Consider the following 11,278-nt stretch of genomic DNA (forward strand, 5'->3'; position numbering starts at 1 on the left):
CAGTTTGGGGTTATAAATGGTTCTTTGGGTTTTACTATTGTTTGTCTGTCTTCTCTTGTCTCATGAGCTATGATGAATCGTCACAGTCCTTCTTTACCTCTAGTGGTATTTCTGACTTTGCTGCCTCTGGTCTGCTGAGAAACTGAATTTTCACACTGGTTGCAGCTGTATTTTTTTTTAAGTTCTCCCTTGCTGAAAACTTCACTGTCCTTCCTTTTGTACTCTAGAGCCTTGCTCTTCAAAGAGGGGCCCCACAGACCAGCAACACTGGCATCACCTTATTAGAAATGCAGAATCTTGGGCCTCACTCCAGACTTACTGAATCAGAATCTGTGTTTTAACAAGATTCTCAGATGATTCAAATGCACATTAAAATTGGAGAAGCTCCAATTTAGCACATCAACTTTGTGACAGTTCATTTTTCTATTTCGAGATCCATTTCTGGCTTACAAATTGTGTCTTGTGGTGTTTGATGTTATATAGCTTGCCAGATTGTTTTACCTCTAGAAACAGGGATGTTGTTATAACATCTAAAAGTGTGTTCATGTTTGGTAATAAGTAATTGATGAGTGCTTTATTTTCTCTCCCCTAGGATATCCCTGGTGATCTTGGAAGAGTCCATATCATGGAATCGATCTCCATGATGGGAAGCCCCAAGAGTCTTAGTGAAACTTTTTTGCCTAATGGGATAAATGGTATCAAAGATGCAAGGAAGGTCACTGTGGGTGTAATCGGAAGTGGGGATTTTGCCAAATCCCTGACCATTCGACTTATTAGATGTGGCTATCATGTGGTAATAGGAAGCAGAAATCCTAAATTTGCTTCTGAATTTTTTCCTCATGTAGTAGATGTCACTCACCACGAAGATGCTCTAATAAAAACAAATATAATATTTGTTGCTATACATAGAGAACATTATACCTCCCTGTGGGACCTGAGACATCTGCTTGTGGGTAAAATCCTGATTGATGTGAGCAATAATATGAGGGTAAACCAATACCCAGAATCCAATGCAGAATATTTGGCTTCATTATTCCCAGACTCCTTGGTTGTGAAAGGATTTAATGTTATCTCAGCTTGGGCACTTCAGTTAGGACCTAAGGATGCCAGCCGGCAGGTATGTATTTTTACATTTGATTCTTATTTAGCTGGTATTTTATACTTAAATAGGTAGACAAATATATACCTAAAAAATGAATTCTGATGCTCTCCCACGATTATCATTTTGAAAACTATGTATGAGCTCCTGAAGATTCGTGTCCTGACCTTGTAAGGACATATTTTTATCCTCAAAATGATGTAAAAATCTGAGAAAATAACTTGAACTTTCTTATCATAATCAGCTAATTGAAGAAAAAGACAAGATTCATAGATGAATAATGGGCCATCTCCTTACTTCCTCAAAAATTTAAACAATCTCAAACATGTCTTTTTTCTTTTCCTCTCTTCCTCCCACCCTTTCTTCCTTCCTCCTCCTTTCTTTGCAAACAAAAAGACGTAAACAGTATTTGCCTATTTGGTAAACAGTGTTCCATTTCTGCTTTTATAAGTAAACACATAGAGTAGTGCACCTTAAAAGTCTTTCAAAAGTGTAGTTATGCATTATATTGGAGCAAGATGATAAAATACTTTTATCATTTTTGCCCATAAAGACAGTTGATTAGATGTCTTAGAAAATAAATTCAAGTATTTACAGCACTGTATGCGGCATATCACGCTTCCCTGGTGGCTCAGCAGTAAGAATCTACCGGAAATGCAGGAGACACCAAAGACATGGTTTCAATCCCTGGGTGGGGAAGATCCCCTGGAGGATGGCATGGCAACCCACTCCAGTATTCTTGTGTGGAGAATCCCCATGGACAGAGGAGCCTGGCGGGCTACAGTCCCTGGGGCCGCAAGAGTCAGACATGACTGAGTAACTGAAGCTCAGCACAGCACAGCATGCTGCATGAGAGAGTCATGATTAACTACTCATTTTCAGGTGTTTACTTTGGTGTTTAGTAATTCAGGTGTTTAGTAAAAGAATATGTACTTTCCTAGAGACTGTTCTGAAGCCTTTTTTTCTTTTGCATATCCACCACGGTTTAGCGATAGATCAAATCAAGTAAACGAGAGATAGACCTGAATGTAATCCTTTGCCCGTATTAGTGATAATTTTAATATTCAACAAAATAAATTATGGAACAAGAGATTGTTCAACGTGAAATACAGAAAGAGTTTCATTTGTATCTTGTGCCTTTACATATGTTTGATTTATTCTTTTAGGTAAATTATAAAGTTTTATAATTTTTAGTGTTTTTCCCTAATGAATTAAATAAAAAAGTTTAATTGACTAGTCACACCTGTAATAAACTGAGAATGCCTTTCCTTATTTCTTTCATATATATTTCTCTACCTTCACTGTTCCATTTTAGAAGTTCTGACAGTATAGACTTTTTCATTTACATGGCTGTTAGATAAAATTAATAATCCTAAGAAGTCTACATTATTTCCATTATATAACTAGGTTTAGCAGGCAAGAATTTCAGTGTGGTCTGTTCCAGAGCATGTATATAAACATCTTCAGGGATATATTTAGGAATTTGTTTTCCCTGAACATCACTCAGAGATTTTATAGCAAACTTTTTCTAACACTAATCCAGGTTCTAACATTACTCCAGCATGAACTTGGTGTTCAACAAATATTTGTTGACTTCTCAACCGTATTACAATATATAAGAGTATTTGGTAGCTTGGAAGCCCACCCCCACCCCTACTGATCTCAATCACATCAAACGGCAGTTACTTTTACTATTTAATTTAACTAAGCCTAATAATGCCATTTTTCCTCACCAAATATATTATCCTCATTTAAAGATGAAAGAATTTCATAATTCTGACCAATGAAGTAATATACCTGAGATTATCCATGGTGTTGGTGAATTGGTTTCTAAGCCAGAAGGTAAACTTTATAAATAGTATAGCATCATGACATAATTTAGAAGTTTTCATTGCAAATTCAACCATCTCATGCTCATTCACCATACTCATCTTTTCCCTTACTGAAAAGCCATAAAGTGTATTGCTTGCAATCACTCTGGCAGAATCACTGCAGTCCTAGAACTAAGCCGTCCACCAAAGCCTGGAGAACCAGCCCCAGCCCATCTGCAGGAGTGTGGGAGCTGGATGGGGGAGGGGCACGGCCAGCAGCTTGAATTCCACCTAGACTACTGAAGAGAAGACCTTACTTACTTTATCTGTTCAGAAGCACGTGGTTTAGAAATTTTTCTTCCTGCCTCCCTTCCCCTGAGGACTTGGTCCCAGGTTCATGCTAGATTTTTCTGCATTTTCATTTCATGTCATCGAAGCTAGCAAGGACTTTTGTTTTTTTACAATACTATTTTAACCTATAAATAAACAGATTAATAAATTAACATGCTTTATCACCTTAGTTTTTTGTATCACTCAAGGTCATCATATGTGATGCTCCATGGATTAAATGGAGCATGTGATTATTACCATTTTTATAAGCAACAATGGTAATGATGAGTCTTCTGGTTTTTTCCCCACAGGTTTATATATGCAGCAATAATATTCAAGCTCGACAACAGGTTATTGAACTTGCCCGTCAATTGAATTTCATTCCCGTTGACTTGGGATCATTATCATCAGCCAGGGAGATTGAAAATTTACCTCTGCGACTATTTACTCTCTGGAGAGGGCCAGTGGTGGTAGCCATAAGCCTGGCCACATTTTTCTTTCTTTATTCTTTTGTCAGAGATGTGATTCATCCCTATGCTAGAAACCAGCAGAGTGACTTTTACAAGATTCCTATTGAGATTGTGAATAAGACCTTGCCCATAGTTGCCATTACTTTGCTGTCCCTGGTCTACCTGGCAGGTCTTCTGGCAGCTGCTTATCAGCTTTACTATGGCACCAAGTATAGGAGATTTCCACCGTGGTTGGAGACCTGGTTACAGTGTAGAAAACAGCTTGGATTATTAAGCTTTTTCTTCGCTTCGGTCCATGTTGCCTACAGCCTCTGCTTACCAATGAGAAGATCGGAGAGATACTTGTTTCTCAACATGGCTTATCAGCAGGTATGGAGCAAGTTTGATATTTATCTGATGCTAGTAAAATACTTGATTAGTATAATTTATAAAAACTAAGATTTAATATAGTGTAAAACTTTACATACTTTTAGCTCAGTTGGTAAATTATCTGCCTGTAATGCAGGAGACCTGGGCTCGGTTCCTGGGTCAGGAAGATCCCCTGGAGAAGGAAATGGCAACCCACTCCAGTATTCTTGCCTGGAGAATCCCATGGATAGAGGAGCCTGCCAGGCTACAGTCCATGGGATCGCAAGAGTTGGACACGACTTGGCAACTAAACCACCAAACCACCACCACCACCAAAACTTTACATACTTTGTAATAGAAATGTTGGTATATTTAGGGAGGGGAAAGAATTATTCTTTAAACAAGGTTTTTGCATAGAATTATATGGCTAATTCAGAATAATTTATAGTTAAAGCTTCTGTCATCCCTTTCTCTGCAGAATAAAAGCAGAGAAGTGAAGAGAAGAGTTGGGTTTTATTTTCCTTTTTTGTTACAACTGCAGTGATTACTTTCAGCATCAGTTAATTCTTTTATAATTGGCCATGTTCCATGAAATAATAAGGCAGCTTTTAGTAAACACGTACAATAAAATTAAGTCTAGTGAAAATATAAAAAAGAATAGCAAGTCAGGATTGCTGGGTTTTGTTATCAACAAGCAAGAAAGGTACTGGTTCCTCAGGTGAAGCTTTTCTGGCACTTAACTTGTAAAGAAAATCTCAGAGACAGCCTCGTAGAATTGGCTTGATGATGGCATAGACTGATTTTCCTCAACAATTTCCATTCAGTAAATATCAGGGGTTTCACTGAAGCTCTTTGATGTAGCATTTTTCAGTGAAAGATGAGCACAATATACCAAACACATGTGTAAGAGCTTTTGCATTTTATAAGGAAACAAAGCATTATGGTCCAAGTGTGTAGCATCCAGTAATTACACTTGTTTAAACAATAAAACCTAAAATAATTTGAAAAAAAATTACTAGATTGATGTTCTTTAAGCCATTTTCTCTAAAAACCACTTCACTTAAATGAATGGTAAGGCTTTGATATCTACTCTACCAGCTTCCTCACCTCCTTCAAGTCTTCAATTTGTTGACAAAAATAATAAATGATCAATAATCAGATTAGAAGAGAGTTATCCACACCAAGCTGAAGACTATAACCTGGGAAACAACCTCTCAGTAACTCTGAGGGGACTGCTCTGAAGAGGCAGGGAAGGAGCCAGAATGTATATGAATTTTTTAGCTAGGAAATAAGTGTGGTCAAACTTACATCCTTGATAAAGGATTACTGCTAATCACAAAAAACAGATATTTCAAGTTAATAATTTCAGTGTTTTTCTATGTATTGGAAGATGCAGGAATCTGGGGTCGTTGAAATTCTCCCAGAGGTATGCATCTTAACTATCTAGGGGCCAATATTTCATAGCCCAGAAAGCCTCATCCGTCTGTTTTCCTCCTGAATTCTCCTCATGGCCTATTGTGAACTGGGGCCCAAAGGGCCCATTAAACCCTTTATAAAACTTGATGGTGGGCAGCATTCTTTTTTTTTAATGGTATAGCTGATGTGCAATGTACGTTTGTACATAAGACAGGCTGTTCTTAGTTAATAAAGTTCAAACCAAATCATGTATGAGCCAGAATGACTTTCCCATACCTCAGAATGTGAAAATTTTTCCCATCAAGTCCTTATCTCCTCAGCGAGGCTCTCATTGGACACTGTTTTACATTCTGCCATCTGCTTCTGACTCAACCCTGGCACTCCCAGCCTCTCCTACTTCCCCTGCTGTACCTTCTCTTTGTTCAGTAGTATCTTCCACCTTCTAACACACTTTGTGTTCTTTATTTACTGTTCTCTGCCTTCTCTCATCAGAATGTAAGTTCACAAGAGGAGGAGTCTTTGTCCATTTTGCTCACTGATATATGCATAATGCCTGGAACTGTGACACATTGTAGACGCTCAGAAAACATACTCATGGAATGAAGGGGTGAATTGGGAGGACAGGTATTAATAGAGAGATACAGGTTGTAGGCTCCAGGTTTACTGGGGTATGCTGTTATTCTGTATTGTTGTATAGACGCCAAATGAGATAGTAAGAACCTTTTCTCCACAGAGGAGCTCTGTGGCTTCTTTCAGAATGTTGGCATTGATTGCTTCAGTGAACTAGTGGCTAAGAAATAGCTTTTCTCTCTTTTTTTTAAACTTCAGGTATGGTTACCTCAACTAAACTTCAGTTTGGTTACCTGGAAGTGGACAAAAAGTAAAGCTGGTATTAAGTTAGAACCTGTTTTCCTTGAATAGATCAAAGCTTCAACCCAAGGAATCCAAACCTTGATTTATACTCTAATTATACTGTTTGCATGTAAACAGACAATTCTAAAAGTAGTTCCTATCCAGAATCTGACATATTCAGAGTTAAAGTCTGGCTTGATTATATGTGCATTATCAATGTAAGGGGAAGACATTTGGAAAAGTACTGCATGAGGCAACTAGACAGTTGAAAAGTATATTAATGAGGTCATTCAAGTAGATAAATATTTGTGCTCCATAAGGCTTTATCCTCAGGGCAATTTCAACTTCCTGGGGAAAAGAAGGTAAGAAGAAAGAAGTAAATCAATATATAAATATTCTGTGAGAAAGGAAGGAACAAAATTTAGAAATCCCCTGCTTGGATTCTAAATTGAACTAAGGCCAGAATATTCAACCAAGTTGAAACCAACTTCTAAAAGTACCGGAAAACTGCCACTACTTCTTTAGTCTCCCTCTGGAACCAACCACTCAGTATTTCAGTGTTGGGACTCCAGAGTCCATGTCAGCACGATGTATTACAAATGTGTCAACTACCCTTATCACATATGGGTGAGGAAGGAGAGGACCTTAGTTCTCTTTCTGTTTAACTCTCTCGTCTCTTTCCCACACACCTGGAACAAATACCATCCAGTAATAGGTTCTCCATAACAGTTCATTAAATTGAATTAGTGCAACCTAAATATGTCTGTATATGACACATTCTTAGGCCAAGAGTGAACTCTGTGCTGAATCAGTTAATGTTCTACCAAACAAAGGAAATTCACGTTTGCTTTCTTGTTAGGTTCATGCAAATATTGAAAACTCTTGGAACGAGGAAGAAGTCTGGAGAATTGAAATGTATATTTCCTTTGGCATAATGAGCCTTGGCTTACTTTCCCTCCTGGCAGTCACCTCTATCCCTTCAGTGAGCAATGCTTTAAACTGGAGGGAATTCAGTTTCATTCAGGTACATGGTGTTTGTTTGGTGAGGGGATGGGTGGTACAGAATTTTAACTACAATTAAGTACAATTAAATTTTAAATATGTTCCTTATGAAAGAATGCCTCTGGGACTGCTGTTTATGCAAGGAGCTCGTGGAATATATGCTGCTAGAGGCCACGTTAGGACCATTCTGGTTTAGTTAGTAAAAGACCAGTACAGGACTTTACTGGAAGGTTTTGATAGCACTGCCTACTATGTTATAGATACAGGTTATTTTAAAAAGGAATAGAAAGTGGGAGGCGAGTCAGCTTAGATCAAATTTAATACCAAAGTCAATGTATTATTGGCCAACTGAACGGAGACTTATTTTATATTCTGAGTCATCTTAATCTGTCTAGAAAAGTTTCATTAGTTGTAATTCAAGTGGAGAGAAGCTCAGTCTGAATATTTTAAAGGAAATGTGTATATACACACAAACACAAGCAGTAACAAAACTAGGTTAATGGATTATGACAAGCAACCAGCCTTATGAATCTTGTTAGTATATGTATTTAGTACATCAGTTGTATACATATGTGTATGAGGGATTTCAAAATAACATTTGTTGTATGATAAGTTAAACATTCACTTTCTCTAGTAATAGCTCTTTGATGAATTTGCATATTTTTAAAATACATAATTCAAATTTAGACCCTTCCTAAATTATCATAAAACCAGTATTGGTTGTTTCCAAATGGTTTATAGCACAATATGCAGATGAGTGGCATCTGGTGGTACACTAACTTTTGGTTGTTTTGGGGTTTTGTTTTTTGCCTGTTTGCTTGTGTTTTTTTTGTGGTCTAAAAACCTCATTCAGAATAAAGGGCCTATCCCTCATCTAAATTAATTTTTCCTTTTTGAGGGAAATAAAATGTGAATATTTTCCCAACTGCTAGTTTAATCCCACCTGAAAAGAAACAGAAGGCACTCTGATAAAAGGTGCTAGACAGGTGCAAAGTATCATGATAAGTTTAGATGAGTAATTGCAAGCAGAACAATTTTCTGCTAGAGAGTTAATCCTTCTCCAGCGAAGTTAGACTTTACATTACTATGCTGATAGACTGCTACATTTTGTGTGACTTAGACCACTTCTCAACAAGCAGTTAAATATAATAAAGAGAACCCAAAATGCTGAACTGCTCGATTTTTAAACTGTCAACTTTTTAACAAAATACTCTTATAATCTCATTCAATATGGTCAGTAAAACCATTTGAAATTCTTTTTATGTTACACATGAATACTATAAGATTTTTCATTTTTATGTTCAACTATATGTGTGTAAACCTATAAGAATGCTCTTTAGCATTTAATTATATGCATGTGTATATATGTATACATATATTACATATGTAATATATGTACTATATTATATATAGTATATATATACACTCACATACATTTTTAAAAACATACACAACTGGTAGAAATGTGGAGAACCTTTAAAAGAAGTTTTCCAGTTTTTATCAGTATCCTTAAGGAAAAGCCAGATGTTTTGACCAGTAATCCCACTATTAGAAATCAGTTCTAAGGAACTAAACCAAAATATAAAAAAGGGCTTAAAGTGACATTATATAATAGTTGAAGAAGGTAAAAAAAAACAGTAAATGATCAACAAAAAGGAATGGTTAGGTAAATTATAGCACATCCATTCAGTAGAATACCTTTTAAATTAAACTCATGTTTTCATGTTTAATGACATGAGGAAAAGCTCTAGATGTGATAAATAATCAGAATATTAGAATATATGTAATTTGGCCTTATTTGTGTAAAACAGTGCGCACATAAATGTGTAAGAAATATATGAAAATGTTAAAATTGTTTAAGTCAGTAGATAACAAAGAGTAACTCAATAATTTAAGATAAAATTGTGTTTTCAAAATATAAACATAGTATATTTGGATGGATTAATTTATGAGTTTGAATAATTTTGCTTCTTGTTCTCTTTCTCTTTCTTCTTCCCCTGTCCCAAGTCTACCCTTGGATATGTTGCTCTGCTCATAAGTACTTTCCATGTTTTGATTTATGGATGGAAACGAGCTTTTGAAGAAGAGTACTACAGGTTTTATACACCACCAAACTTTGTTCTTGCTCTTGTTTTGCCCTCAATTGTAATTCTGGGTAAGATTGTTTTACTCCTTCCATGTATAAGCCAAAAGCTAAAGCGAATTAAAAAGGGCTGGGAAAAGAGCCAATTTCTAGAAGAAGGTATTGGAGGAGCAGTTCCTCATCTCTCACCAGAGAGGGTTACAGTAATGTGATGATAAATGGTGCTCCCTGCTGCTATATGAAGTTCTCCTCATGCCATTATTTCTATAACTTCTTTTATCTTCACTTGCAAGTGCACTGTCAAACTGCTGTGGGCTGAAACCTGTTCAGTGGGCTCTCAACTGAATTAATGGTAGAATTTTCTTCCAATTTGTTTTCCCTAATGTCACATTTTTGCCAATATGAATTTTTGTAGTCAATTTATGTTGAAACATAGGTATGTTTTGTTTTGTATAATTGTAATGCTATTGTTATTTTAATAAACTTTATTCCATAATCAGGCAGAAATATTCGTAGTTAATAGTACAGATACAACATAATGTTAAAAAAAAAAAAACTGTGCAAACCAGCAGAACTTCAAGTTTTAATATAATGTGATGGATATTTTTTCCTGGAGCTTAAGTAAGATTCTAATTATTATTCAGCTTAAGAAAAAAAACTGCATAACACATTATTTTTAAGAAGGGACACCTTAGGTTACCATCTAGGTAAGAGTATATGTTAACATCCCTATATTTCCTTCAAAGATAGGGTTTGAACCAATGTGATCTATGAACAAACACAAAGAGACAAACTGAACTTGAAATTAAATTTAAAACGCATTGTAGACATGAAATATATACTGATAATGTATACCTCATGAAAAGTTTTATTCTTTATCTTGTTGCCGAACAGTTTTATTTGCATATTAATATACTGACCAGGGAGAAGACAGTTTAATATATGGCCTCCAAAACTGACTTTTCTAATATAATACCAATCTTGGGACTCTTATTATTATTTCTAGTTAGAGGGAAAGTGTTAAGTTTACATACAAGTAGTTGTTTATCAGCTGGTTTTTGCTGTTGCACCTTAGCCAGTCATATTCTGAATGATATAGGATTTTACTGACATTCATTAAGGGATTATAACATGCCAGGCACTGTTCTAAGCACTTTACTTATATTTTCCCATACAGTACTTACAACAACCCCTTGACAGAGGTGGTTATTATCCTCATTTTACATATAAGGATACTGGATGGAGGATAGAAAAGTTAAGTAATTTGCTCAAGGTCATTCCAGAGCTAGTATTCAAGTCCAGGCAGTCATATTTCAGAGGCCACGGTTTTAGCCTCTAGGCTGTATGGCCCCTGCCCCATTCCCATGCATTCCAATCTAGATCTTTGGTATAAAGGCACTGACATTCTTTACAGTGTATCGTGTGTGTCAAAAGATATGTGAAGATATAATTGTAAATTTATCCTTGCTTGGGGATATAATTCACACTTACCCTAGGAAAGAATCTTGCCTGGGACAGGACCCTAGAGATCAGTGGCAGTCCATACACCTCTTTATGCAGTAAGGGACTCCAGTAGAGATAGGACTGTAGTAGTAGTTAACAGCAGAGGTCCTACAGAGTCTTAAAAAGTCCCTGTAGATTTGGTCATCTCTTTTCTCTCTTCTTAAGACATCCTCCTGCCTACTCAGCCATTCATTAGGGAGCAGTTTGCAACTATGAAGGATATTTAGATGAGTGGGTTAATTATGAATCTACTCTAGAGATATGCTGCTGCTGCTGCTGCTAAGTCGCTTCAGTCGTGTCCAACTCTGTGCGACCCCATAGACGGCAGCCCACCAGGCTCCCCCGTCCCTGGGATTCTCCAGGC

The 11,278-nt window shown here is 36.5% G+C and overlaps 1 protein-coding gene across 1 annotated transcript; it reads left to right on the forward strand.

Annotated features, from left to right (window-relative positions):
* Positions 1-625: 625 nt before the first annotated feature.
* Positions 626-9,623, forward strand: STEAP2 (STEAP2 metalloreductase). The gene is made up of 4 exons (XM_052638960.1): positions 626-1,117; positions 3,552-4,079; positions 7,186-7,350; positions 9,336-9,623. Exons 1-4 carry the CDS (start codon positions 626-628, stop codon positions 9,621-9,623), a joined length of 1,473 nt encoding a protein of 490 aa, XP_052494920.1.
* Positions 9,624-11,278: the final 1,655 nt, after the last annotated feature.

This window comes from Budorcas taxicolor, chromosome 4, assembly GCF_023091745.1.
Source record: "Budorcas taxicolor isolate Tak-1 chromosome 4, Takin1.1, whole genome shotgun sequence".
Taxonomy (NCBI): Eukaryota; Metazoa; Chordata; class Mammalia; order Artiodactyla; family Bovidae; genus Budorcas; species Budorcas taxicolor.

Excerpts from the sequence above, each read along its gene's own strand:
- STEAP2 (XM_052638960.1), top strand. The coding sequence starts at position 626 with ATGGAATCGATCTCCATGATGGGAAGCCCCAAGAGTCTTAGTGAAACT. Across the intron at positions 4,080-7,185 it reads TCAACATGGCTTATCAGCAG|GTTCATGCAAATATTGAAAA; the intron begins GTATGGAGCAAG and ends CTTTCTTGTTAG. Across the intron at positions 7,351-9,335 it reads GGGAATTCAGTTTCATTCAG|TCTACCCTTGGATATGTTGC; the intron begins GTACATGGTGTT and ends CCCTGTCCCAAG.